Source organism: Thunnus thynnus, chromosome 19, assembly GCF_963924715.1.
Source record: "Thunnus thynnus chromosome 19, fThuThy2.1, whole genome shotgun sequence".
NCBI classification, from domain to species: Eukaryota; Metazoa; Chordata; class Actinopteri; order Scombriformes; family Scombridae; genus Thunnus; species Thunnus thynnus.
The window spans coordinates 25,975,053-26,001,658 of NC_089535.1; the positions used below are offsets into that span (position 1 = coordinate 25,975,053).

The 26,606-nt window shown below is 39.3% G+C and overlaps 1 protein-coding gene across 6 annotated transcripts in view; it reads right to left on the bottom strand.

The window, feature by feature from the left end:
- LOC137170309 (transcription factor 4-like) overlaps positions 1-20,207 on the bottom strand; it is a 238,616-nt gene extending 218,409 nt beyond the window's left edge. The window contains exons 1-4 of one of the 6 annotated variants that reach the window (XM_067573567.1): positions 19,540-20,207; positions 19,345-19,436; positions 18,976-19,014; positions 14,709-14,781 (exon numbers count right to left, since the gene is read on the bottom strand). In XM_067573567.1, coding sequence (XP_067429668.1) covers positions 14,709-14,781; positions 18,976-19,014; positions 19,345-19,416 — 184 coding nt within the window. In that variant the 5' untranslated portion in view covers positions 19,417-19,436; positions 19,540-20,207. Of the gene's footprint in view, positions 1-14,708; positions 14,782-18,975; positions 19,015-19,344 lie in introns of all 6 variants that reach the window. The other 5 variants (XM_067573570.1, XM_067573568.1, XM_067573571.1 and 2 more) reach the window with 5 other exon arrangements.
- Between the last annotated feature and the right edge of the window lie 6,399 nt (positions 20,208-26,606).

Genomic DNA, 26,606 nt, shown 5'->3' on the forward strand with positions numbered 1-26,606 from the left:
CAGTCAGATTTGAATGCATAGCCTACAAGTTAAGGTCAAAGAGGAGGAACTGGAATAGGAAGTGTGAAGTAAGAGCAGGAAAAAACAGTAAATGTTGAAGGTTGGAAGGAAATATTAAGTAAAATGAATAAAAACAAACACGCCACATGATTGCAGGATGTTTTGCACTTAAAGTACCCGAAGAGCCTCAATAGGAGACTAATTTTGTCTGCAGTAACTGGCAACAGTATGAGGACAATGTGTGAGTGTCAACAACAGTTTGCTGGTTTAGCTGAAGCTGGGAAACTCCGAGGAGGAGGAAGATGAATGGGTGGAAGGAGAAGAGGGAGAACAATTTAAGGAGAACAAAGGGGGGGACAAAGAAGGAAAAAGACAAAGGTTGAAGAGGAAAAGGAGGAAGTAGGATGAAGAGGAAGCAGAGAGAGAAGGGATGATGTTAAGGAAGAGGGAGGAATAAAATGGAAATGAGGAGCAGGGAGAGAAAGAGGCAGATGAGGAAGAGGAGAAGGGTTATGATGTAGAAGAGGAGGAGGGAGTGTTGAAAACAGAGAGAGAGAGAGAGGGGAGGGTGAAGAAGACGACAAGTAAGGACAAAAAGGGGATGAAGCAATAAGACAAAAATGAGGTGGAGGAAAACAAGAAGGAACAGCGATGGGGTGAAAACAGTCAGGAGAAGAAGAAGAGGAGTATGAAAAGAGCCAGCTGAGGGACAGGGGGGAGAAAGAGGAGGAGGATGAAGAGAAGCCAGAAGAAGATGAGTTGGGAGGATGATGTACATGAGCTGAAGAGAGAGAAGGAGGCAGTGGAGGATGACGATGAAGAAGAGTAGGTGGAGCGATGGGGCATAAATAGTGGAGGAAGAGGAGGCTGATGAAGAAAGGCTGTAAAGGGAGGAGAAAGAAGGGGGTGATGAAGGAATAAGACAGAAATGAGGCCGAAGAGGAAAAGACAAGTAAGAAGAGAAGATGAGGTTTATGAGGAAGAGGAGGTGGAGGAGATGGGGCAAAAACAGCAAGGAAGAGGAGGAGGATGGTAAGAGGACGAGGGCGTGGGTGGAATCATCTGCTCTGACTTCGTCGCATTTGATTCCAAAACCCTCGTCTTCTCAATTAACAGCCACCATTTTCCCATAACACACCTCTTCTGCCTTCATTTTAGCCACATTATTACCCCTCGTCTGCCACACGCACCGGAGACAAATACACGAGTTTCGATACCGACACTATACTCCCAAAACAATTTAGCTTGTCACACACTTGCACTTACAAGCATAAACACACACACACACACACATACACACTGCCGCCTCCCAGAATAAGTTGGCTGCCTCTAATTGGAGTGATGTTTGTTGCGGAGAGGTGTTGAGCGCCGCTGTAATTGCCAGGCAGGCTGGTTGACGTTCCCTGTCTCTTTATTTTTTAAGGACTGGGTAATTAGGCTCGGTGACTGCGATTGTGCCGCCGCCGCCGGTACGAGTGAACAGGTGTGGGAGCGAGCGGCGAAACACACAACACCTCGTCGACGTCACAGACCGACCGCCGAGCGAGAAGAAGGGCTGTTTACCGGTGATGGAGCGGCCCAGAGCCGTGAGGCTTCACCAAAACACACTGAAGATGGAAAACTAAACCACGTTCACGACAGGGGGGAGGGGTAGCAATTCAGTAACCGTTACCTGATTGGAAGAGAGGAAATTAGCAGATTGTGTGATTGAGCTGGAGAAAGAAAGATCACTAATAACTCACAGGAACATGTTCATGCTAGCCACATTGAAGCTTCTTATTTTTCAACAAGGGAAGTCAAGTAAACAAGAAGCTCAGCATTCAAGTGGTTAAAGTTATCAGAGCGGTGTCACTAGGTGACTGACACAAAAATTAACGTTGCCTTGGTGACGGAGTTTAGTGATTTTGGTATTTCAGTGACATGTTTATTTCATGGGCAAAGACGGGTAAAAACAAGCATTCAAGAAGTTGTGAATACCTAATCTGTGAGTGGTTTAAACATTTTCATAAACACAGAAACACGACCGCAATTGAAAGCATCATACTGTATTATGACCATTGACAATGCTGGTTTCTGATTGGCTGGCAGGTGTATGTTTAAAATCTTTTACTGGGACACCTCAAACAAACGCAAGCTGCATTTGAAATCATGAAAACGTACAAGACTAGACGTACATGACCAATTTGTTCAGAGATTCAAATAGGTCTGGTGTTGGACTCATAATGGCTGTTTCTGCCATTTGAAAAAACAACCTAGGCCAATCATAGCTGTAGGAGGGCTAAGGAATTGGGCGTCTTTTTATGCCATAACCAGAAAAAATATTGGCAACAGAAAACTTTGTGCAGTTCAGTTTGATAATCAAGCTAATTTCTGTCAGGTAATAAAAAATACAGCCATGCTAGTGGGTCTGAGAGGCTGCACTAGTGGTTCAAGCTAAATGCTAATGTGAGTAATGTCAATGAAAAAAAAGTGATGTTTGGCAGGTATGATGCTTACCATGTTCAACGTCTCAGTTCAGTGTAGCACGCTAGCATTTGCTAATAAGCAAGAAATCCAAAGTGAGGCTGATGGGAATTAGCTTTGCAGGTATTTTGTTGGAAACCAAAGTATTGGAAAAACTGAGGTTTTCACCTGAAGATGATGCTAGTTGAAAAGTCATGGGATCACCAAAGCAAGGACATCAGTGTCTATACCAAAGTTCCTGGCATCCATCCAATAGTTGTTGAAACATTTCACTTAAAACCACAAATGTCAACCTCATAGTGGCACTATAGGGGATCACTCAAGTCAGTAGGATTCATCATCTGGGAACCATGTCTGTGTACAATTTTGTGCCAATCCATCTAGTAGATGAGATATTTGACAGGATAATTGAAAACCTTGATTTGCTGATGGTGCCAGATGAAGGAGATCACCAAAGTCACGAGCATGCATCCTCTGGGGACGCTGAATGTCTGTGCAACATTTCATAGCAATCCCTCTAATGGTTGTTGAGATATTTCAGTCTGGACCAAAGTGGCGGACCGACCAACAGACTGAACGACCAGCCGACCATTCCTGGAGCTAGCATGTAAGCAATACATAGAAAATCAAATAGTTGATAGAGAGTTTATTCATAGACATATACCTTTCTATAAAAGGTATGGACAGCTAGCCGCTCATTAAAGTTTTCTGCCTGTCTTCCATCACTAACCACTCTCTGCGGTTAATGACTGGCTTATGTATAAATCCGACAGGTAACCTGCTGCAGGTGTACAACAGATGCCTCTAAAAACAGTCACTTCTGACTACAGCAAAAAGCTGATGAAGACCAGCAATTAAACACTGACAGTCTGTCCACATTTAGTCAACTTATTATGAAGTGCTTCACAAGGCAGCAAAACACACAAACTGACTGCCGGCACACTGCGACACACACACCCAGACTCTGACATCCAGTTATAATAGTTAAAATAAAAGTTTCAATGGCAAGTGAGAGAATTGGGCTAAATTTTTGTCGAAATGTTTTTAGACATCTAGGTTGTATGTAACAGTCGTTCCAACAGAATTTCAATAAATAAATTTAAATGTTTCTAGTTTTAACTTGTCCGCACTCAAGTCAAAAGGTTACATGATGTAGGCATCTAAAAATGTTGACAAGTCACCCAAATTTAACCCAACTGAACTTATTTTTGTGGTCCTCTGATTGGATACTTAAGTTAGTATCTACCAAAACCAAGTTTAAGATATAACCTAAACTAAACTAAACAAACACATCTAAAGCTACAGTAAACTAACCTAGCTATACCCAATAAAACCAAATAGAAACCTGCCCAAACATGTGCAAGCTGAACTCAAACACAGATCTGGATTACCAACCAGGCAAAGTGGACAACTCTCCTAGAATGTCAGACCCTAAGGTGCCCAAAGGCCCCATATTCATTGGTTTGTTGTTTTTTTGATTAACTTCAGTTTTTTGGGGGGAATAAACACCACAAAAGCACCATAATCAACTCCAATGATAAGTTTCTTAAGGTCCTGTACTATTACCTGTCTTGTAGAGAGGCCCTCTGTCAAAATTTACATGAATATGACTATGACTAAATACATTTGGGTTTAACCAAATTAAAACAGAGTTTCAATGGGGGCCTGCAGCTCATTTTTAATATTACTGTAGTTGAATACAGGGCTGTATACAAGTTGCTGCTGAAAGAAAAGCTTAAAACACACCAAAAACTAAAGTTAAGAAGTCAAACTAAAACAACTTATCTTGATTTCATTTGAGTCAAAGAGACCAAACTGAACAAAATATAAACTAATCTAAACTCAACAGCCCAGCTCAGCACATCTCAGCATCGTCTTTAGGGAAAACATATGGAGATTCGACTCGGTAGCGAGTCGGCCCGCCGAAGCAAGTGGCACGTCAATCTCCTGAGCTTTGAAAAGGAAAAAAAAACATAAATCCATGCTGAGTTCTAACAGACGTTAACCTTGAAATCACTGCCATTATTAGCAGAGTCATTATTAGCATTAGAAAAGCAAATGGGGCTAATAATATTTGCCATTATGGCTAAAAACGCCTATTAATCCCTAATCCGCACCACAATTAAGAGCATGGTTGGGTGTTTTTGTTAGTCGTTCTGCATCGCCTTGCTGGGGAAACGAGACAATTTAAGAGCCTCAGAGGCAGAGAGAAGGTGGGAGGGTGAGGTATTAAGCAACTGGCTCCTGCTCTCCATCTCTATTTTGAAAGCGATCAGTCGGGGTGTTTTTGAGTGACGGGCGTAACGGAGGCAGATTTGACTGAATAGAGACAAGAGGGTGGCGGTGGGGGCGTTGCTCGCTGCGTTGAAGCGCGTTATCTGTCTCGGTACAAGTGCATCAAATCAAACGGGAGAGGGGATATTATTAAAGCAACCCCCTTTTTACTTCGCTGTGAACTGTGACTTAATAAGCTATGCCAATTAGGGGAACAAAAATCAGGCGTGCCATCGGGGCTGTATCTGCCCTAGCCCAAATTTCTCTGCTTATGCGTGAAGCCTCGCTGGCAGAGGTGACAGTGCTGCTGTGTTTTTCTGTATGTCTTTGGCTTTGACAAGAAAAAGAAGAAGAAGAGGTGGAAGGTAGGACAAAAATAAAACAGAAAATGATAATTTGGTGATGGTCTCCATGAGAGCTGATGGTTTTAAAGGATAAGGCTAGTGATATTCTATACATATATTTTTTACTGTCAAAAAATCCCATAACAAGAAGCCAACAATGAATTGATCTCACTAAAAAGTAATGTCTGTGTAGCCAAAGACTAATATATTTTATTCCTCTCTGCCAAAGAGCTTGATTTTTGTCCAAAAACTGTCTATTACCATGAACATGGCCATTTAAGTTCAGTGATTTCTTTTTAGCTTGTGACCCTTTAAAATGAAGTAATTTTCCTTCCTCAGATGTTTCATTTAAATCACTTTAGATATCTGAAAATGTCTGAAAACTATCCAGTATCTCATAAAAAAGTAAAGACTGGGGAAAAATACCTGAATGCAGAAATGCTTTTTCTTTCTTTCTTGAATGTTATTAATCATTTAGCAACCCCTTTGTCATGACGATAGATTTTGTAATGTGTACTGATCTACAAAATTCTGTTGTACAAATCAATTATTCTGAGGAAGTTGTAAATAAAAACTAGAGATTGTTTGTTTTCTCCAACCAACAGTCCAGAACCCAAATATATTCAATTTACTATATCATAATACAAAGGAAAGTAGCAAATCCTCACAACAAAGAAACTAGAACTTGAGAACATTTTTGCGTTTTTGCTTGAAAAAAATGCTTCATACTATTATTTGATTATCAAAATATTGACGATTAAATTTCTACTGATCTACCACTCGACTTGACGTTTATGTCAAAGCACAATTAGTTATTTTTTGTTTGACACATGTAGAGTTTGGTTTCATGGAACACAATTCATTACTTTTAGCATCAGTTCAATTATTTTATGCAATTTGGAACGCATTTGCCCAGAATCCCAGTCTAAAAGGTCAAAACCATTATTGTAGTTTATTTTAACTCAATCCCACATACACTGTCCTATTGCTAGAAATACTCACTAGAGTACCGAATATGTATTATTCCGCCACTGAAAATAGTCCACAACAATTTCTCTAATTATTCCGGTCTGAATAACTTTTGCTAAGAACTACAATGCCCAGCGGTATGAGGAAATTACTGAGACATTTTTAAAGATTCACATCATCAGCAGGAACCAATGGGCTTGGAGCTGAGAGCCACAGACAGGATAGAGAAGTCAGAAAGTATTAAGAGACGGACTAATGCATCTTTGGATCTTTTCATGAGAAAAAAAGAGAAACACCTGGACAACAACAACTAGACTGTCTTATGTCTTAACACTCGACTTATCCTTTCCTTACTTTATTTCACCCATTCTTACTTTCTTCCTTCTTTCCTTTTCCTTTCATTATTTCTTTCCTTTGCTTCCTTCTCACCTTTCTTTTCTTTCTTCCTTCCCCCTTTCCTTCTTTTCATTTTTTCCACCCCCATTTTCTCCCTTATTTCCTTTCCCTTCTCCCTGCTTTTTCTTTCTTCTTTCCTTTCTTTCTACCTTTATTCCTTCCTTCAACCTGTCCTTCCTCTGTTCTTTCCTTCCTTTCTCCTTCTCTTTGTTTCTTTCTGCTGACTCTTTAGGAAACGTTTCCTCTATCTCTCATTGCCAACTTTAAGTTCCATGGCAACGGGGATGAAATGGTTTGCCCTCCAACCCCCAAACCTCCTTTTCCATCCCCCCATTCGGTCCCAACTGCACACACACACGAATGCTCACATATCCTTGTTTGTTCGCACACATATTCAAATATCTCTTCAAATCTCTCAGGAGCACTTTTATATGCTCAACACTCATTCTCTTACGAACATGCGCATTTACACTGTTTCACACACACATACACACACACACAAACACCTCGGACCCCTTCCAACACCGTTGACAGGGAGACAAACAGCGCATCTGAGAGGTTATAACAGTGTTAGACAAAAACAAAAAAGAGGAAAAACACCAAAACCAGCCAAGACCTGAAATAGACGAGTGGTGGTGGTTGACAGGCAGAGTGAAGCCGCTCGCTGAACGGCTTCATCCAGGAGGAGATTAGAAACACACACAGAGTTTGAAGTGTGCATTATCTTTCCAGGGATGATCCCAAAATAAACAACAACGACGGCAAAATCTCCCAATAATTAAAATGCCTAATCCACTTCCTGGTTGGTGATGACCGTGGGCTGAGCGTGTCACCCGGGAATCGTGGGGGAATTGTGCGGCATTTATGTTTAGATGTTTTTTGCGTCTTAAGGTGAATTTATCCCCCAAAATAGGTCTTAACATCGAATGTGGAGAGGGCTTGAAAACCAGAATTTATTCACAGCATTGTGTAAAGATTGTCATTTCAAAATTCAACCTTTACATGTTACACCAAATCCTCAAAAGCATCAGATAAACCAAATCCTAAAACCTGTTTTTATGCATCTGCCTCTCTGTCTGACAGGTTTTTCAACACAACACTTCTGTGTTTCTTGCCTTTATCCAAGCTTGTCTTCTTTACGTCCTGATTTTGCTGCTGATGTTGTCGTTTCTACCCGTGTTTAGCTACCTCTACCTCTTTTCTGAAGCATTTGGGAACTATGTTTTTTGTGTTTATAAATATATGTGTAGCAGCAAAATACCTCTGTTAATATATGGAACTAAACAAGAGGAAATGTGTTTAGTAAATCTAAATCCCTGTGGAGAAAAAAACTGTTAGGTACTGAAAACTGACATCAAACATCTGCTTGATTCACATTCTTGTTTAATTCTTTGGCCTTTCAGTATTTACTGATTTATAACAAAATTTAGCCAAGTTTAGATTATATTTTACTGGGAAAAGTTTTTGTATGGCTGCCTGTATTAAAACAAGGACATCATTTTCAACCACTGTCTAAGTCACTGGTCATAGTTTACATTTTAGCAAGGGGTAATAAAAATGTACCAACATTTGTTTGAAGGGGAGCTATTATGCTTTTCCTTATTGCATATACATAGACATATATATAATGTTACAATGCTGGATGTTCATGTTAAAAGTGGCCAACGTGTCAAATAATGAGGTAAACATAAATAGAAGTAATCCCTGAGAGCAAAAAGCACTGACTACAGACTGCTCTGAATGCTTGCTCAGCGTTGCCAACTATTTTCAGTGGGAAGTAGCTAAAGCCTGCAGGAAGTCGCTAGATGTTGCTCGATGATGTCACATGCTAATTTGCATACCTATGGCATCATGACGTAATTACATGCATATAAGATTTTAAGAAATATAATGAAAATTAAGTTAAATTAAACTAAACTTACTGTAACTAGCTGTATCATTAGTTTTTTTTCCAAGCAGCTCCTCAATATGCATCTAAATCTACCTCTAATAATAATATTAATGCAGACTGTTGTATTAACTCTAACTGAAGTATCATGAATAGAGAGATAATCATGCACTGGAATAAATTCACTGTTGTTAACTCCGTCTATTTTGACAAAACAAAATCAAACTTAGTAAAGTTAAATCATTTAGTATAAAAACAATGAGGATCAATGATTGGTCATTAAGTACACACATTCACAGTTCATTCATGTCTGTCTGGCTGATGATTGGTTCACTGAACGTACCGCGGCTCTGTCCCACCCACTCAGTCAATTCAGAGAGCCACATTAGCTCTCATTCACTGAGAAATACTGGCGACTCCCTTCAAGGAGAGGAGTATAAGTCTGTCCAAAAGGTCGCTAGATATGTCGCTAGCTGCTTTTATGAAAAAAAGTCACTAAAGGAGTTCAACTAAATTAGTGAGGAACACATTTCACTCCCTGTAAATTCTTCACAATAACTCCCGTTATTTAGCCATTTAAAAGCCTTTAATATAAAGCAGTAAAGCAGGAAATGTTGGGTTTGCATCGGCGGCAACTTAACATGTCCGTGATACAGCTGCCCCTCAGCAGGCTTCCAGAAATCTGGCCAATCAGAACAGACTGGGCACATCAGAAGGGGGGCCTTAAAGAGACAGCAGCCTGTTAGAGACAGAGGCTGAACTGAGGGTCCACATAAAGAGCCAGTATAAGATAAATAAGGAGTTTTTTGAAATGTGAATCATGCAAAGCTACTCTAAAGTCCAAAAATAAAAATATAGAGCTGGAAATTAGCATAATAGGTCCCATTTAAGCTACCACTAATAAGCAATAGTAAGTCATAATAGTTTAATATATCTGCTAATATTTCCCTCAAGACCATCCATTCAAACCAATCCTCTCCCAGTGTCTCTGTCTCAAACACTGGGTAACCAGGGCAACAACTGTGCATCATAGTTTAAGAGTCTGGCCAAAATGACACCTAGTGCTCCACATTTTTAATCACAATAGAGGTAGACGTGTGGATGTGATGATGATGTGATAGAGATTGTCTCAGTCAAATTTTAGCATGGTGTTCCCAGAAAAATAACGTGTTATTTTAAAAATGTATTTGTGGATCATTACCAGGATTATTGCAGCAGGACTGCCAATTCATGTCACAATGAATATCACTATGAAGATTAATTGCAATGAAGGAAAATGAAGAAAAAAAAATACAACGTGCAAAACACCAGACCACATTTTAAATTCTATCTTCATTTTATTTGTGGCACTGGTGAGGTATTTAGCTGCAGGTGGTTATTGTATAGATTACTGTGATGCCAAGTAAAATAGCACACTATTAAGCAAAGAAAACAGCATGGCCGTCAAATCTTCAACATGTCCAGTTGTGTGATTTCAACTTATATGTCAGTATATCTGATAACTCTTTATGTCCCAGACAACAATAATTGTCCTCTGAGGAAAACTCTCCAGGATTCCCAAGCTGTCAGTTCGTCATGACCGGAAAGCCCTGTGTTTAAAGGGATGAAAGTAGTGAATGTCATTGTCACAGCCTCTAACACATCCACCTGTAATGTATGATAATGTATTCTTTCTGATTTCACCCCGTATCCAGGTGCGCCGGGTTAGCCTGCCATCGAAAAAGTGCAATGGCACACCCGGTGTTCACCAGAAAAAGAGCCCTGTAACTCCAGTTTTAGGGGATTTTTAAGGTCTACATGCTCGTCCATTGATAAATGCAATTTTTATCCCCTTAAACCCACAAAAGTTTATCAAATCCCGTTGCATAATAATAACAACAACATACTGTCATCAAGCTGAAAGGACTTTTTTTTCTTAGTTGTGAAAAGTTGACATCTTGGAGATACAAAGTTTTTGTTGTTGTTTTCTTCATCATCATCTTCTTGCCAAGATAAATTAACCCCATGCAGGGAAATTGCTGAGCATAAATGATGAGGAGCAAGTAGAGAAGAGTATGAATATAACATTTCCTGCATCTCTAAATGTATTTTTAAACCTCTCTGATTTCTACACCAAAGTCATGACTGTTCACACAAGGCATGTGGACCCAGTTCAGTGTTGGCGTGTCCCAGCCTCTGGCCTCGCCCCAGCATTTGGAAACCACAGCTCTCATGGTTGTGTAGGTCTATAGAGTTCTAATTAGCTGCATTCACAAACAGCGCCGGGCTCATCAAAATGCCGAGGCCTGCAGAAAGCCACAGCAGGGGTGAGCAGAGCGTGTGTGTGTGTGTGTGTGTGTGTGTGCGTTGCATCTTGTGGGTGTTTGGTTGTTTGTGTGTGCGTGAGATTTGTGTACAGGGATGTCTATGTGTGTGTGTGTGTGTGTGTGTGTGTGTGTGTGTGACACCAGTGTGTGTTTCTTTATAAAAGAAAAAAAAAACAATCCCAAAATGAAGATACACATCGAACCAGCAAAGCGAGGCCTAACAGCCGCTACTAATTCTACAAAAACGGAGCCTTTTTTTTTCCAAAATCGCAACACTTGTCGTCCTGTTTCACATTTGTATGCGCGGCACGGGAGCAAACAACACCACCGAAACCGCAGTGCACAAACAACAACAACCAAACGACAACGCAGTAAACAAAGAAGACGTCTCTGCATCTCTCTGTTTTCCAGCCAACAAACAAAATGGCTTCCGAACGCCGCTTAGAGGCAAATAACATGAGCGGGAGCAACAGAAACGACCCGGGTGTTCTCTGTGAAAACCTTCCAGGAAAGATTTCAAACAGAAAGTATCCTTCTGGTCTGATGGGCAGAGGTTGTGCTTGTTTAGTACACACTGATCAGACTGGATGAAATACAGCATGATGCAGATACAGTATGATATATGATCATAACAAGGAGGTCAAATATAAAACTGGACAGCCAGCCACAAGGTAGAGAATCTGTGTTTTATAATAAAAAAGATTACACCTACAGCTAGTTTTACATCAGTCAACAGTTTTCTCTCTTTGTGATCTGACACTACTGGAGCTGCAGGGCTGCATATGGTGCAGTACTTTTTATCATCACTGCAATAGTCATTTCTGCAATATACTCAATGTAAATATTGTCAATATATAAAAAAAAAATGCTCAAGATTAATTTAGCAACTTCTTCTTTTTATTTATAAAGAAGTCTGTTCCTTTATCTAGTGATTGGAGCTGATCAGCTGACAGACTCACTGGCTGAGCAATCAAAAAACTCAATTTATTGAAGGCTTTAACAGTACATTAAAATAATATAAGCAACAGCTCTCAACTATAAAATGAATCATATAACATGAGCAATTATCAGCAGTCAGCATTCCAGTCAGCAAGTATCAGCAAGATTTTTTTTAAAGGTGGAGGAACTCAATTACATTATAAAAGTTGGAATGCTTACACTTATACACTCACTGCATACTGTATATACACATACAGTAGATACACATAGATATAACTCAGTCACTTGTTTACAGCTCACTGACTGACTGAGTCCTTGAGCACCCGACTCACACACTCACTATGTGACTGACTGACTTAATCGTTCAATAAAAACACTTACACTACTGAACTGTTGTGTTTTCAGACCACAAGAGTGCATGACGGGCCAATGCTGTATGTGTAAAGTAAAGCTATTTATGTTTCCTTAACATTCCAAAATATGAAGTGGTAATTGTTTTACTTTACTTACTGTAATAATTATGTTTATGCTTTATTACTAACAGGTAGTAAAAGCTGTCTATCAGTCAAACTGCAGCAGCGAGTCTGAGCAGGAACAGTATCCACAGGCTAACAGGCTGACTAGCAGTGAGTCTTACTGTCTGACTCTGGTTCATGAACGAATCTGTTGAGCCAAAACCTCTGAGAGGACTCTTCGTTATTCTTCGGCAGGGCTGTTATCAGCAGCCGTGGAGTCGAGTGTACAGGTTCATAGTACTGAAAAATCTGAGCGAACGGGAAGCCCGGAGGGACAAACATGTTTCAGTCAGTAACCACCTGCACTGCTTAAAGGAAGCTAAACTTTGTCACACAGTACTCAAGTGAGTTTTTATCACAGTTTAAGGTTTTAAAGTTTCCATTTTGATCACTGGCTGCTAGTTTAGTAACATAGAAAAGCAGAGAAGAAAGTGTTGGACTGTGAAACTCCGAAAGTGACTGGATGAATGAATTAGGCTCAGCGTAGGAGTGAATGAATGGCAGATGGACACATGAAGCAACAAACAAACTCACTGACTAATATAGTAACTGACTGACTGGATGGCTGAAAGCATGAATAATTGAGTGAATGAATGACACTTTATGCAACGAACTCATCTCTCACCCACTTATTAGCAAAGTAACTGACTGGATGAACTGAATCAGTAACACACTCCACATACACTGACTGACACACTGAGGCCCAATCCCAATGTCCCCCCTACGGCCTAAACCCTGAACCCTCACGGACTGAATTGATATCACCTGGTAAGTGCTTGAGTGTGAGAGGCTGCACCCGCACTAATCGTTTTTTTTTTTTAATAACGCTTCCGGGCTTCCCCTGGTTACCCCGTATTTGTGTCACAGCACTATGAACTGTGGGTAATTCCCTCAGGCAAAGTCTGCAGAAATGCAGACTTACAGAAAGTGTGCATAAAGGGTGACTTTGACAGTGCGACAGCCCTCGCGGACTTCGCAGGAACGCGCCTCAAAGTCCGTGCGTCCGTGAGTGTGGACACTGGGACTGGGCCCAACAAACTGGTTGCTTGAGTTAATGACTCCTTTACAAACTTGATCCACTAATTAACTCACTATTTATCTGATTCAGCACTGACTAACTTTCACACTAACTCTCAGACCGAATGCACTGACTAACTCACCGCTGACTGCACGGCTAAACTTTATATCTATAAACACAGTCGATGCCACCATGTTCTACCACTGATAAAACCAAACTGTGCCTGTTCAACACCAACAACACCCACAGTGTAGAAAAACACAGTGAGCTGATCTCCACAAAACACACACACACACACACATACACACACACACACACACACACACACATACACACACACACACACACACACACACACACACACACACACACACACACAGAGGCAGGAAAGAATGAGAGCAGCAAATCAGAAAAACAGGAAGTCTCCTTCAGGAATGAACACAAGAAGGTAAAAAACAAACTTGTTGTCCGAAAATAAAGAAAGATGAAAAATCACATCATGACAGTATTTTATAACACAACCTTCATATGTAATTTACTGTCATATAGAGCAGAAATGAGCACAGTACAAACAGGTATGTCTCAGGTAATTTGAAAGGATACGTCACACATATTCACATAATAATCCATCTGTTTGGTCAAACTAAGCATCTATAAAAAATATCTCTGCCATTATAAAATACAAATGTACTTGTTTTGCCTTTGCGTGAGTTTTTATTTGAACTTCTTAAAGTGAAGTTGCTTCATTTCCAAGAAGATCTATTTAAAAGGTTGACACTCTGGTGCAGTGTGGTAAAATGCTACTAATGCTCTAGACTTTTCTTATTGTCAACAAATCCCAAGGTAAAAGCAAAACCAACAATGAATTGATCCCACTAACAAGTATTGTCTGTAGTTTGAGTCAATCCCACATACACTGGCCTGCTGCTGTAAATACTCACAAATGTGTATTAATCCACTTCTGAAAATAGTTCCCATCAAATACACTGTTTACTCCTGTTTGAGTAACGTTTGCTGCTCAGCTGTTTTGGGAAACTATTAAGCCTTTTTTTAAAAATGAAACTATACATTTATGACCCATTTTGTAATATTTACATCCTCAGTAGGAAGCTGTGGGTTTGTGGCTGAGAGCCACAAAAAGGTTAGGGAAGTTTTCTAATGAGCAAAAACACAATCTAATCATAAACAAAGTCATATAATCAGACCAGGCCACTTGGGTGTTTTCACAACATTCGATGTATGACGCAAATTTTTTTGTAGAAAAAACAGCGAGCAGCTCAACAACAAGGCCGACCAGAGAATACAAAGAATTTATGAGCATGTTAAAATCCTGCAAATCTTCAAGTCTCCTTCAAATAAAAAGTGATCCACAAAGCAAAAACAGCAGAAAAACCAAAAACCTGCATCTGCATGTACAGAACATGGTTACCCACACAAGAAAAAAAAAAAATTCAAACAGCAAGCGAAGCAGCAGCAAGCAGGTGTAAGAGGAAGGAGAGGAGGACGCTTAGAGGGGATTTAAGAAAAGAGAAGAAGAAGAAGGAGGAGAGAGAGAGAGAGAGAGAAAAAAAAAAAAAAAGAAGAAGGCTGACGTACTTGAGCCGGAGAAATGTCCGCTCCCCAGGGAGGTCGGCCCGTTCTTTCCACTGCTAACAGGAGGGGAAAACATCTACAAGACAAACAGAGCGCACATTACCTCCGAGAGCACTGACACTGCAGACAGCAAGACACATCTCCACAGAAGCATCACTGCAGCTACACATGAAAAGCTTCATTCCAAAATGCTGGGGCGACATTTGGCTGAAAAATGCTGCTGCCAGATTCACATCACATTAGGATTGTTGAGGAAATGTCTTAAATTGAACGGTGACATCACAGCATCAGATTGTCTTGTCGTTTCAAATGGTAGATATTTTGGAAGGAAACTCTTTGTGTTTTAACTGGATAACACCATCATCAATAGGGCTGGGTATTGTTCACCTTTGTTTGCAACATTTATACTCATAAAATACTTCAATTTTGGTCCCAATGACACAATTATTTTTTGATATATTACTCTGAGAAATATAAATGTTTTCCTCTTTAAAAAAAAAGAAGCCAAAGTCCTGAAATATTTTCTTAACATGAGCATTCATACAAGAACTTTGCTTGAATAAATTACAGTCTAAAAATGGCAACATTCTGATTGAAATCTGGAACTGTCTGATCAGTCGGAGTGAGGATATGATGCTAGCAGAGGTGGAACAAAGTCTCTGTTTTATGAAAGTCTCAAATCTGAGTCAAGTCTGAAGTGATGACAGTTAAGTCCCAAGTCAAGAACAGAAAGTCCTGAGTCTGAGTCAAGTCCCAAACCAAACCAGGCAAGTCCTGAGTCAAACCCAAGTCAAGACTAAGTCCTTAACTTCGTGTTCTGAGTCTTAAACGAGGAATTTAATGTGGTTTAAATTTTTTTAAACAGAGTAACATTTGGTATGAACAATTTACAGAAATGAATATGCCTAGCTTCTATTTTGTATTTCTATTTATTACTTTCAAATACATTTTCTAACATTTAAATTCAAACTGAGCAGGTGTGTGTGTGTGTTATTCCTGTGACACTGCAGTTACATTAAGTTGTAACATCTGAGCTTTATGTTTTGCATGTTTCTGTCTGTTTGTTGTTGACCAGAGCAGACTCTTTACATCTGAATGTGATAATCTGAGGTGTCATCTGCTGTCTGTCTGCTGCTCTGCAGTGTTACATGCACCTTTCTCTACTGTTCGTGCACCCGGATTGGCTGCTGTCAGACACCCATTGTCAGGAAAATTAAGAATTTTTCAAAATAAAATAATGTATAATCTTTAGGTTTGATAAGGATAACAAGTCGAGAGGCTAGAGTCTAAGTGAAGTCACAAGTCACTGGTGTTGAGTCTGACTCAGGATCATGTCACATGACTCCAGTCCACAACGTCTGATGCCAGCTTTCAGACTGTTCTAAATGCTCAATGCTATGTATGGACACATTTTGGTCGGTGCTCATAATGTATGGTGGTTTGATACCCAGACCTAGTCATCACACAGACTCTCACTCAGAGCTGTACACAGATACCGCTATGAAGAGTTCATCTTCCAAAAAAAAAACAGCAGGAATGTGTTTGGGAAGCAGAAACAAATCAAATTCCTCATTCAGCATTTGTGAAAAATAAAAAGGATCCGTTCACTTTGGCCAAATGTTGGACATCTCATTTTGGAATGAAACTCTTCATATCTACTTCAAATCTGACTTAAACATATGAGATAATCATCAGAACTAGTTACCATCTGCTCTACAGATCTACAGGAAAATCAAGCCCACGTTAAGACAGAGACTGAAGCTGAATACTGATTCCTGCTGTGCTCCATCTACATGCTGTCTTACTGTACGAGCTACTATAAGCTTCACAAGAGGACAGTTCATCTGACCCCCGATGGATAACCTCTCTGGATAAACATCAGGCCCGTGTGTCGGTGTGTTTGATGGTGAGATCTCAGTGATGATGAGCGCACGCTGAGCTTCACATTTTCAGATGCTAAAAGCTTTTCACGATTTAAGGTTTTGAGGGATTTTTTTTTTTTTTTCTCTTTTCTTTTGAATCGACCGTAATTAAAGTCGATTAAAACCCTGACTCTGATTAGACGACTGAAAACAATAAATACTTGATTTGTCATTGTGCTTAATACAGCCTGTTGGGCCTGTGAGTGTGTATGATGGAGACCGAGGTTGCTTGTGCATTCGATCTCCCTCACAGCTGCGGCAAATAAAGAGAAAACAAATGTTCGGGAGATAAAAGATCTAATTCGGATTATTAGCAGGTCTATCGATATCTCTGTCGAAGCACTTTGAGCTGCTGGTGTCAGCTTGTGGGCGTGCAGAGACAGATGATCGCATAAATTAATGTTTGGCCTGCGTTTATAATGAGAAGAGACATTTTAGCTGCTGCTGCTGCTGCTGCCCTCCTTTGTTTGATTTTTTTTTTTCTTTCTAAGAAATTTAATTTAAGACAAACTGACTGGCATTTCTGGAAACTTGTTCAAAATGAAACATAAGAAAAATGTCTATAATATTAGTTTTATATATCTCAGGGACTCAAGAGCATGTTTGTGCTTCTAAATCATGATTTATTTATTTTTTTGCACTTCTGTCCCAAAATATATTCTTATAATATTCTTAAAGTAACTTGACAGTACATGTGTCACTAAATTATGAGTTTTTTTGTGATTAATTAGATTTTTTGTCACCTTTTAATATTACTATAGAGTGTTTTATAGTATTGATTAAATAAACAGACTCACTGTACTGTATGTATAGCTATATACAGTGTATATTTGCATCTCTAGAATATTCCTACAGAGGCCTGTTATGTCTATGTGGTTCTCAGTGATGAATTTAGTGATTGTACTTTAAGCTTTTTTGTAATAAAGGTCACAAATGTTCCAGTAATCTTCCTACAATGTTGTTATAGTAACTTTAGAGTACATGTGTGCCACTAAATTAAGTTTATAGTGATTTTATTGGACTTTTGTGGTCCTTTTGTCACCTCTTATATTATATTTATAGGGGCTTTTTACAGTGGCCTCACTGTATTTATTGTATACACAGGCCTTTATAGCCAATACATTACACCTGTTTTATTATTATAGTATTGTCATAGAGGCATATCATTTGAAGCCCTGAACTCTGACGGTACAGTGACCTTATTGTGAGCCCTTTGTTGAAAATCTCACAATAACAGTCCTATAATATCCCTGTACTATCCAGGGATTATTGTAGTGAGTTGATACCTAAGCTATGACCTATGTTGTCCTTATAATATTTCTATAATATTGAAAAATTAGTATAGTGCATCTAAAGGAGCTTATAGTATGTGTTGGATTTCAATGGTGATGTTCTTTTAATAGCTTTTGAAATCAAATCTCCTGTGATATCTTTATAATATTTCTATGAGACTCCCATATAATCAATTACAGTGTGCAGGCCTCAGCTGTGATCTTATATTTGTTTATTGCAATAAGCTGCAATAATTCCTAAAGAGGCTCAAATGAACGTTTGTAGGGATTTTCCCTCATATTTTAACATCTCATGCAGCATCACTAGCCTCGTCCTTGTCTGATATGTTAATAGTGCCTCCTATGACATTACTAAAATATTCATATAACACACTTACATATATATAGTCACTTGCATTGTGTATGCAGGCCTCAGCTGTTGACTTACACTACTGAAGATAACATTTGTATTTTTTTTTTCTCTCCTATTTTTGCATCTCAATACGGAATATTATTATTTATGGTGTATATTTCCTGATATCATGTTCATGCTGTCTCTACGTTTCATAACAGGATTAATATAAGTCCGTTTTTTTTTCTCTCTTCATTTAGGGGTGTATCTTTTTTTTTTCTCTCCTCCTCTTCAGACCAAAGTTGCTCCCAGAGGGAGGAGAGGCGCAGAGAAAACATGGCCGAGAGCGGGGACACATTTCCTGTCCGTCAAGTTCACAACACAGGCTGTTCTCTCTTTAAAAAAAAACACTCACTTTGAGACAGAGTCATGAGTTTGGACATTTAAGCGGCTGGTGAATGAACATTTAAAGTGCGGAGAGAAAGTGTGACACATTTCCCTCTTTTCGGCTGCCTGTCTGTCTGTCTGTCATGCAGGTTCATGATTCAACATCGAGCCTTTTGCATCTGAAACATTGAGTAAAGCACGGTGCAGGGTGCATGGAGCAGCCTGTAAAACTCACACAGACAAAAATAACAAAAAAACATTTTCATTATCCTATCATGGGCAAAAATCAATCAGGCTACACATGAAGGAAAAAAAGGACTTAAAATGAGATATACTACCATGGATGTTGGGAACATTTTCAAATCGCTGTTTCGCATCTATAAGACAACAAAATTACTAATGCAGCATCACAATTCTCTGCACACACACACAAACAAAAATGAAATTACAAAACCAACAATATGCACTGACTTTTCTGCAAGTTACTCTACATAAACACACAACTCGTGTGCAAACAGTTGAAACACTTGAAGTGAAAAAGCTAAAATATGCAGGTTATGTGCCGTGCAACTCATACATTAAAAATGTAAACAGTGGTCGCTGTATGAAGCCTACAGGACGCGTTTATTCTCCTCTACGGCTTGTTCTGTCATGATACTACACATCATATTCATTATAACAAAAAAGAAGAAGAAGAATTTCCTTACCGCGCTGAAATCCAGTAAGTCACTCAGTTCCTTGTCTGTTCCCAAAGCTGCCATCCGCTGTTGATGATGCATTTTAGCAAAATCGCACGGACCTAAAACATGGAAACAAATGGAGAGATAGATAGATAGAACAGGATGGGTAGACAGATTGATAGATGGAGAGATAGAGGGAGAGAGAGAAGAGAGGAAGAAGACCTCGGCTTTTTGCGCACCGCTCCGCTCCGGATCTCTTTTCCTCCACAGCGAAATAAATCCAGTAAAACAACCTCAAAGCCTCGATCACAAATCTAGTTTTCTTTCATCCTCAACGGAGTAGGGGGTTCAGTCCCGGGTTCCTGGTTTGGCAGCAGGAAATAAATCGCAAGAAAAAACTGACAGGAAATAAAAGAGGGGGGCGACAGGACGGGAGTCTTTTTCGCGTGTGTTTTGGTGTGTTTTCCCCAGCCAAAGAAGTCCGACCTCTCCGCGTTAAGACGCAGTTTGTCCACCGCGGCTGACTGTCAGGCTCACACACGATATAAATAAATAAGACGGCGAGCCTCCGTGAGCCTCTCAGGGAAGAAATAAGATCACCTCAGAAATGTGTGGTGGATGTTCAGTGTGTGTATGTGTATGTGTGTGTGTGTGTGTGCGTGTGTGTGTGTGTATGTGTGTGTTGTGTCAGAGGAAGAGTCCAGGCAGGGTGAGCGCTGCTCCTGACCGGGCTCAGGGTGCCCTCCGCTCGGCTGCGGGTGCTGAAGATCCCTGGGTACGCAGGACGGAGCCCATGTGCGTCTGGCACAGCCTCGGTGTGATAAATGTGTTCGTGCGGCCACCTAGCTTACATTCTCGTCTAACACCATCGAGCACCGAGCTGCTGCTGCTGCTGCTGCTACAGGAGAGAGCGGGAAATCTGCAGGAAAAATAAATAAATTTTAAAGAAAAATTGGATTTTTGGTTTGATTGACTGGCTGATTGATGCGTTGATTGGCTGGTTTGATTTGGATTGGGTTAATGGGACTAATTGAGGCTGGAAAGGATGACTTCTTTTTTCTTCCTAATATGCCTGAACCTGGAGAAAATAAAACTTTTTATTAATTTTTTTTTTGAATGTGTCTGAAATAGATTGTTTATTTATTTCATATTTGACTTTTTAAATGATTTGTTTTATTAAAGTTTATTCCTATATGTGTTTACATTTTCATATTTGTTCTATCTATTTCATATTGATTTCTTTTTTTTTTTTTTTTTTTAATGTGGCTATTGTAGGTGTTTGTTTTTTTCCATTTCATTTTAAAATTTCTTTAGAAAGTACATGGTAACCCCCTATGGGTCGCAACTTAAACCACAGCAGCACCAAAACCCTCTCTGGAAATACTTTGCTTTTTTTGCAGCCCTCAGCCTGCAGGTATAAAATGACTGGCCTATTTCTGCAAATTACACCCTGCATGTTGTGAGGGAAATTATTATATGAATATGTATAAATGCTTGTGTGAACTTGTGAAAGGTTAAAATGCTTAGTGATAGTCATAGAAACCATGTTTGTACGTCTGAACAGTATGTTCCTGTGTGAAAGAGAAACAAAGAACATCTGTTTATTCTGAAACAGATCCTGCCATGTCTGTTTGGGTATAATCATGCATAGAGTAGTCACAACAACTCCTAGAGGTTGGTGTGAAACAGATTAAGAAGTATTCGCCCCACTGTTCAGGGCTCACTCCTCTACAGCAGCTCGTATGTCTGAGTTTGAGTGTGCCTGCTCTGAGCATTAAAGAAAGTGTGACAATACTATGTAGAGAGTTGTGTCTGTCCTCATTGAAGTCAAGTGCAAGAGGTAAATTGCCACAGCAATGCGGGGGCTCGTCCTGGATGCCAATCTCATTCAATCCATTCTCCTAACAGGTCAAATCTGCGCAGCTGGTGAAGGGACTACAAGTCGACTAGGACCCAGGAAGTCAATCTCCCCTGAGGAAGGCTTGTAAATGACTCCCAGGGTGAGAAGAGACTGCCTGTGATGATTATAGACAGCGGGTTTCTCTTACAGAGAAAAAGCCAGTGAAAACACACAGGTGCAGGTATGACATAAAGGCTTATTTGTTGCAGTACAAAGTGGTCCTGCCTTCAATCTCAAACAAACTAGTCGCCATGTAACAGTTTATACAAAAAAAAAAAAAAAACAGCAGCAGAGACCATAGATCCACTTGTTCTTGTTACAAACAGTTGCTGTGTTAAAAGTGTTGGCAGAACAATCTTGTCAGATGAAGTGGACAGTAAACACATCTCAGCTCTCTTTATCCACTTCCTCAAGGCAACACACACCTGACAGACATTACATAGTGGAAACTGCCCCAGACCAAAAATCCCAGATCCTGTGGGTTGTGGAATTTTGAGTAATTGCACATTTGGTAGGGTATTTGCACCAGTAAAGTAGAATATAAACCAAAGGAGTTCCTGGACCCTGTCATGCAGAGGGGCCCTCAAAATGTCCTCAGTAGGGGCCCAACAACATTTTTTTGCCAGCCTGGCCAGCCCATGCCTTTTTGGGTCCCTAAAAGAAAAACACACCACACCACATCACAACCCTTACACTATGACAATACATGAATTGAGTGTTATACTGTCAGTATCACACTCAGCACACACACACAAAAAAAAAAGTTTTGCTATATTGTCAGGAAGTCAGCCTGGAAGGAAGGAAATCCATCTTAAATGTCAGCATGTAAAGTTATGCAAGTTTGAGTTAATGCAAAATTACTAAAAGAACACCTCACCTAAAGGACATTAGTCAATTATTTAAACATTTCAAAATAGCCCGTAAGGGGGTTTTCTGACCTGGTTCTGCATCAGTTGGACAAAGACACAACAGCAGTACATGTTTCTACTGCTACTAAAACTACTTGGTTATGGTTAGAGAAAGTACAGCTTCATGGTTAAAAGAAACCAACAATGAAGAAGCACTAAGTTATAACCCTACAGATTTCAGCTCTGGTTGATTTGGTTATTGGTGGTAACTAAAGGTGTTTTAATGATACAGGTCCCAGAGCCATGTTAGAAATGACTTGTGTATCAACCACTGAGGACCACAAACAGCTACTCTGTCAGAAATACAACAGAAGAAGAGTAACTGTTTACAGCATAGTCAAACAGACTGGGGACTGAGAATATTCGTCACTTTGTGTTGTTTTAATAAAAAGTCCATTGTTGACTATGACAGTCAACAATGTCGTCTGACAAGGACATACTGAACTCATGATCAAATGTTGTCTTCTGTATTATGTAAAATGTGCACAAGTATTTGAGAATACAGTGTGTAGTTAATTGCAGAAAAAATATGACCACAAATACTATCTAAAATGGGGTTTGAAGAATATCTTAAAGCTGCTCTAATCAATGTTTTATATTAACAATGAATCGAATGATTTTGTGTAATATGATAAATGTCGCTCTGTGATGAACCCACAGAGAATCATCACCTCTTTGAAGTTCCCCTACACAGCTTTGCAGCCTCTTTTAGAAGGTAGTTGTGGTTTTACGAGACATGTAGCGCATGGATCAGTCTCAGCTATCTCATCAAACCTGTCTCTATCAACAACATCCTGCTGGTTTTAGCAAAAAACTTTGATAAACCCGCTGATAAACCCTCTCTGTCCCAGCTCCGAACAGCAGACAGATAAAGTTAGCAACTAACTGGTGAAGCTAACAACTGAGCCAGATATTTTTTCAAGATTTGGTGGAGACCAAACCTGAGTTAAAAGGAGGCAAATATTGTTAATGTATCAATCAGGTGGACACAAACGACTCCAGTGGGAGGATAATGTTGCTCTGTGTCTTCAGGATGTGTAAATAAGAAATTGTTTAACAACTTTAGATTTCACTGTTGTGTTTACAGCATGTTCCACTGCCCCCAAGTGGCCAGAAAAGAAGAGAAGAAAAATCTATGAATGTTGCTTTAAAGGCCCCAAAACACTATTTTCTTAATCAGGTTCTTCAGGTTCTTCACTATTTTCTGCTAAAGTTACAACAGTTTTGGTCATTTCTCAGGAGAGATTTCTATATATCCAATTTTTCCCCTTCTGCTCTTCTCACTGGTTGGAAGTTGGTGGGGTTCAATCAAAAAAGGCAATGTCACATATTCGTACACCAATCAGAATTCAGTGACATTTGAATCAGAAACTGATGACAGTTGGTTGGTTGTTTGGTCACTGTCAATCAAATCTAATTATAATAAATTTATAATAAATAATAAACTATACTTAAAGATGTTTTTACCTTTGATTGTTGTGTATTTAATCACGAATATTTATTATTAGAGAGGTATACTTAAGATTTGAAGCCAAGTTTACAGGGGCTTTGAGCTTATAACATAAGTAATTTTAAGCCATTGGAACAAATGACTTATGGCACTGGTAATGTTCGTGATGAGGACAGTCATAAAAGAATGAAATGAAGAAAGAAAAAGAAAAGCAATGAAGAATCAAAGAAAAAAGAAGACTCTGGGAGAAAAGTTAATCTGTTAAGCTGTTGTTCGAGCTGGATTTTAAAGAAGATTGTCACCAGGTTTACATCATCTGTTTACTTCTGGCAGAGATCAAGAAAACATTTAGCTTCTCATGGCCTGTGATCCGCTATATTCTGTATTATATTTGCATATCACCTACAGTATATATCGTCTTTTTCTCTGTGACTAAGACTGAGTAAAATGTGAGCAGATTATTACAAACATTTGCTTTCTTAATTTCTTTTCCATCAGTTCAGAGGATTGCATGACCCTAATAGACATCTCAGATTCGACAAACAAAAAGAAAAAAAAAAAGGAAAGAAGCTAAACTGAACTGTCAACGTCTCGCTGCTTTTCTTTCACTATCAGCATGTGAACACAGGGAAGAGTTATGTAACATTCAAACAACATATCCTGGTTTAGTCTGAGCGTTTTAACCTTGAAATAGAGCAGGAACACACAGTTATGGTCTGACACAGAACATAGTACGTCTGTCACATCTGGGTCACAACTGAGCTGCGAAAATCATCCTTGATAGACAGAAGTTATTACATAATGAGCTGGAGGAGAAGGGACATGAGGGACATATTTCCTGGTGTGACTCAGTTAGTGGGACAACATAGAAAATAACACCTAAAGTGAGAAAAAGCACAAGCACTGTAAAAATCTCATAATTAACTCTATTACTAATGTTAAAGAAGCCATGGTTGGAACTATTTCTTGACGAAAAACAGTGTATCCATCCACCAAGCTCTCAGAATCTGCCAGAATCTCTGGCTATAGGCAGGTTGCCAGAGGGTTGTTCTGGCTTTGGTCTCATACAGACACAATGGTACCAAACCTGGCAACCTCACTGAGAAGACCCTGAAGCTCACTGCACCCAGCTGTTGTTTGCTCAAAAATAGTTCCAGCACATAACTTTCCTTAAAACCCTTTTTTTCCCCCTAATTTTTTTTTTTTTTTTTTTACATTTTTAGTTTACATTTTGGTTTTGATTAAACAAATAAGATACTATGTGTTAATCAGTGAGCTTTAGAGGTGATTTTTGGTGTATTTTTAACTTTGGATTGAGCCAAGCTAGCTGCTTCCCCTTATTTTGAGTCTTTATACTAAGCTAAGATAACCACGTCCACATACTGTATCTAAGAGATTAATATCAATCTCTCCAATGGGCCACTTCTCAAAGACTTCACCCAAAGAAGATACTGGAGCACACGATTCACTTTAGCAATTTATTAAGGTGCAAACGACTAACGTGTGTCTTCATCAGAGTCAAAGAGTAATGGCATAGATTAAAAAACTACCACCATACACAGAACAAACTCTAGTTAATAAGGTTGGGAGGTAAGCAATCAATAAACCAATACCTTGACAGCACTCATTCAAAAAAGGAGGTGTTACAATGTGAAACAGCAATCAACCCCATGTTACTCATTACAGAAACTGATAGGTAGCAAAATCTTAAAACAAACACAAATTCCTCTTCTTGGAACATAGACCACTGAAAACATTTTTTACCTGTGTGTGGGTGAAAAAAGTGTTCAGTGAGTTGGAACAGTGAGTACAGTTACCGCATCTATAGAAACCAGAGTGGGCAAACTTTTCCACTCAGTTTTAGAAAGAAAGTTGAGTAATAGTATTTCGCCAGATGTTGAACTATAAATATTCCTACTATTCCTTTTAAGCATTTTGCATTTACACAGAATCAGAAAGGAAATGCGAGAGCAGAGAGAGGGAAATGACACATAATTTGAACGTTGTGTGCGTCTTACACCACTATGCCATCATGGTGCCCTTAAAAATAAAATCTTATAAACAGACAGTGCAGTTCTTTACTTTTGTCTTCTAACAACTTTGTTAGGAACCAATAACTAATTTATTAGATATATTAAAGAGCCCCTCCAGACATGTTTTAAGACATATAAAAATACTCTGCTTGAAATAATAATAAACATGTTTTTTCCACAAAAAGTTAAATCACCTCATTAAATTCTTAAAGTGACATCTCTTCCTTCTTCCTCTCTGAAAAATCCAGAATCTATGAAAAAAACAAGATGTGTCCTACTTCACAGTAAAGTCCATTCTCAGTGTTTGTGCACTGGAGGCATCAAGTTTCCACATCACACTTGTGTAAGTTGCATACTGGACCACGATTGGCTCCAAACTAGTTGTGATGTCACAAATCGTCTTAAACTCAGATTTCAGGTGAACACAGAGAAACTATGGTGGCCCTGAAAGCTCAATGCACTGCAACTTTAAAAAAAACACACACAAAATAGATTAAACAAAGAGCAAATGGAGAACACACCAATTTGACAACACATGTGCAGCATTTAGGAGAATACGCTGCAAAATGAGAAAACACAACACAATACAGAAACATTGTAAGTCACACTGAAGACAAAGGAAATTGGCTATTAAGCAACAGAGGTTTATGCCAGGCATTTGCAGCGCTTAATATCTGTATTTTGTTGTGTGTGTGTTTTTGTTTTTTTTATTATTTGGTTGTATTTTCTGCATTTGGAGTGCTTTTCTATCATTGGTTGTGTTTTTCTTTGTCTCCTGTATTTGCATTGTGTTTTCTAAGTTGCAGTGTGTTGAGCTCTCAGGGCCGCTGTAGCAAACAGTCTTCTAGTGTCAAACTGCACATACACCATTCTGTACAGTGAAGCTATCTAGGAACAAGAAGAAAAACACATTTTTGAGTGGAGGGGGACTTTGAGTTGTGACAACCATGTACCACAGCATACCAGCTGGCAGCCATATTTGAAGTCTTCTGCTCTTG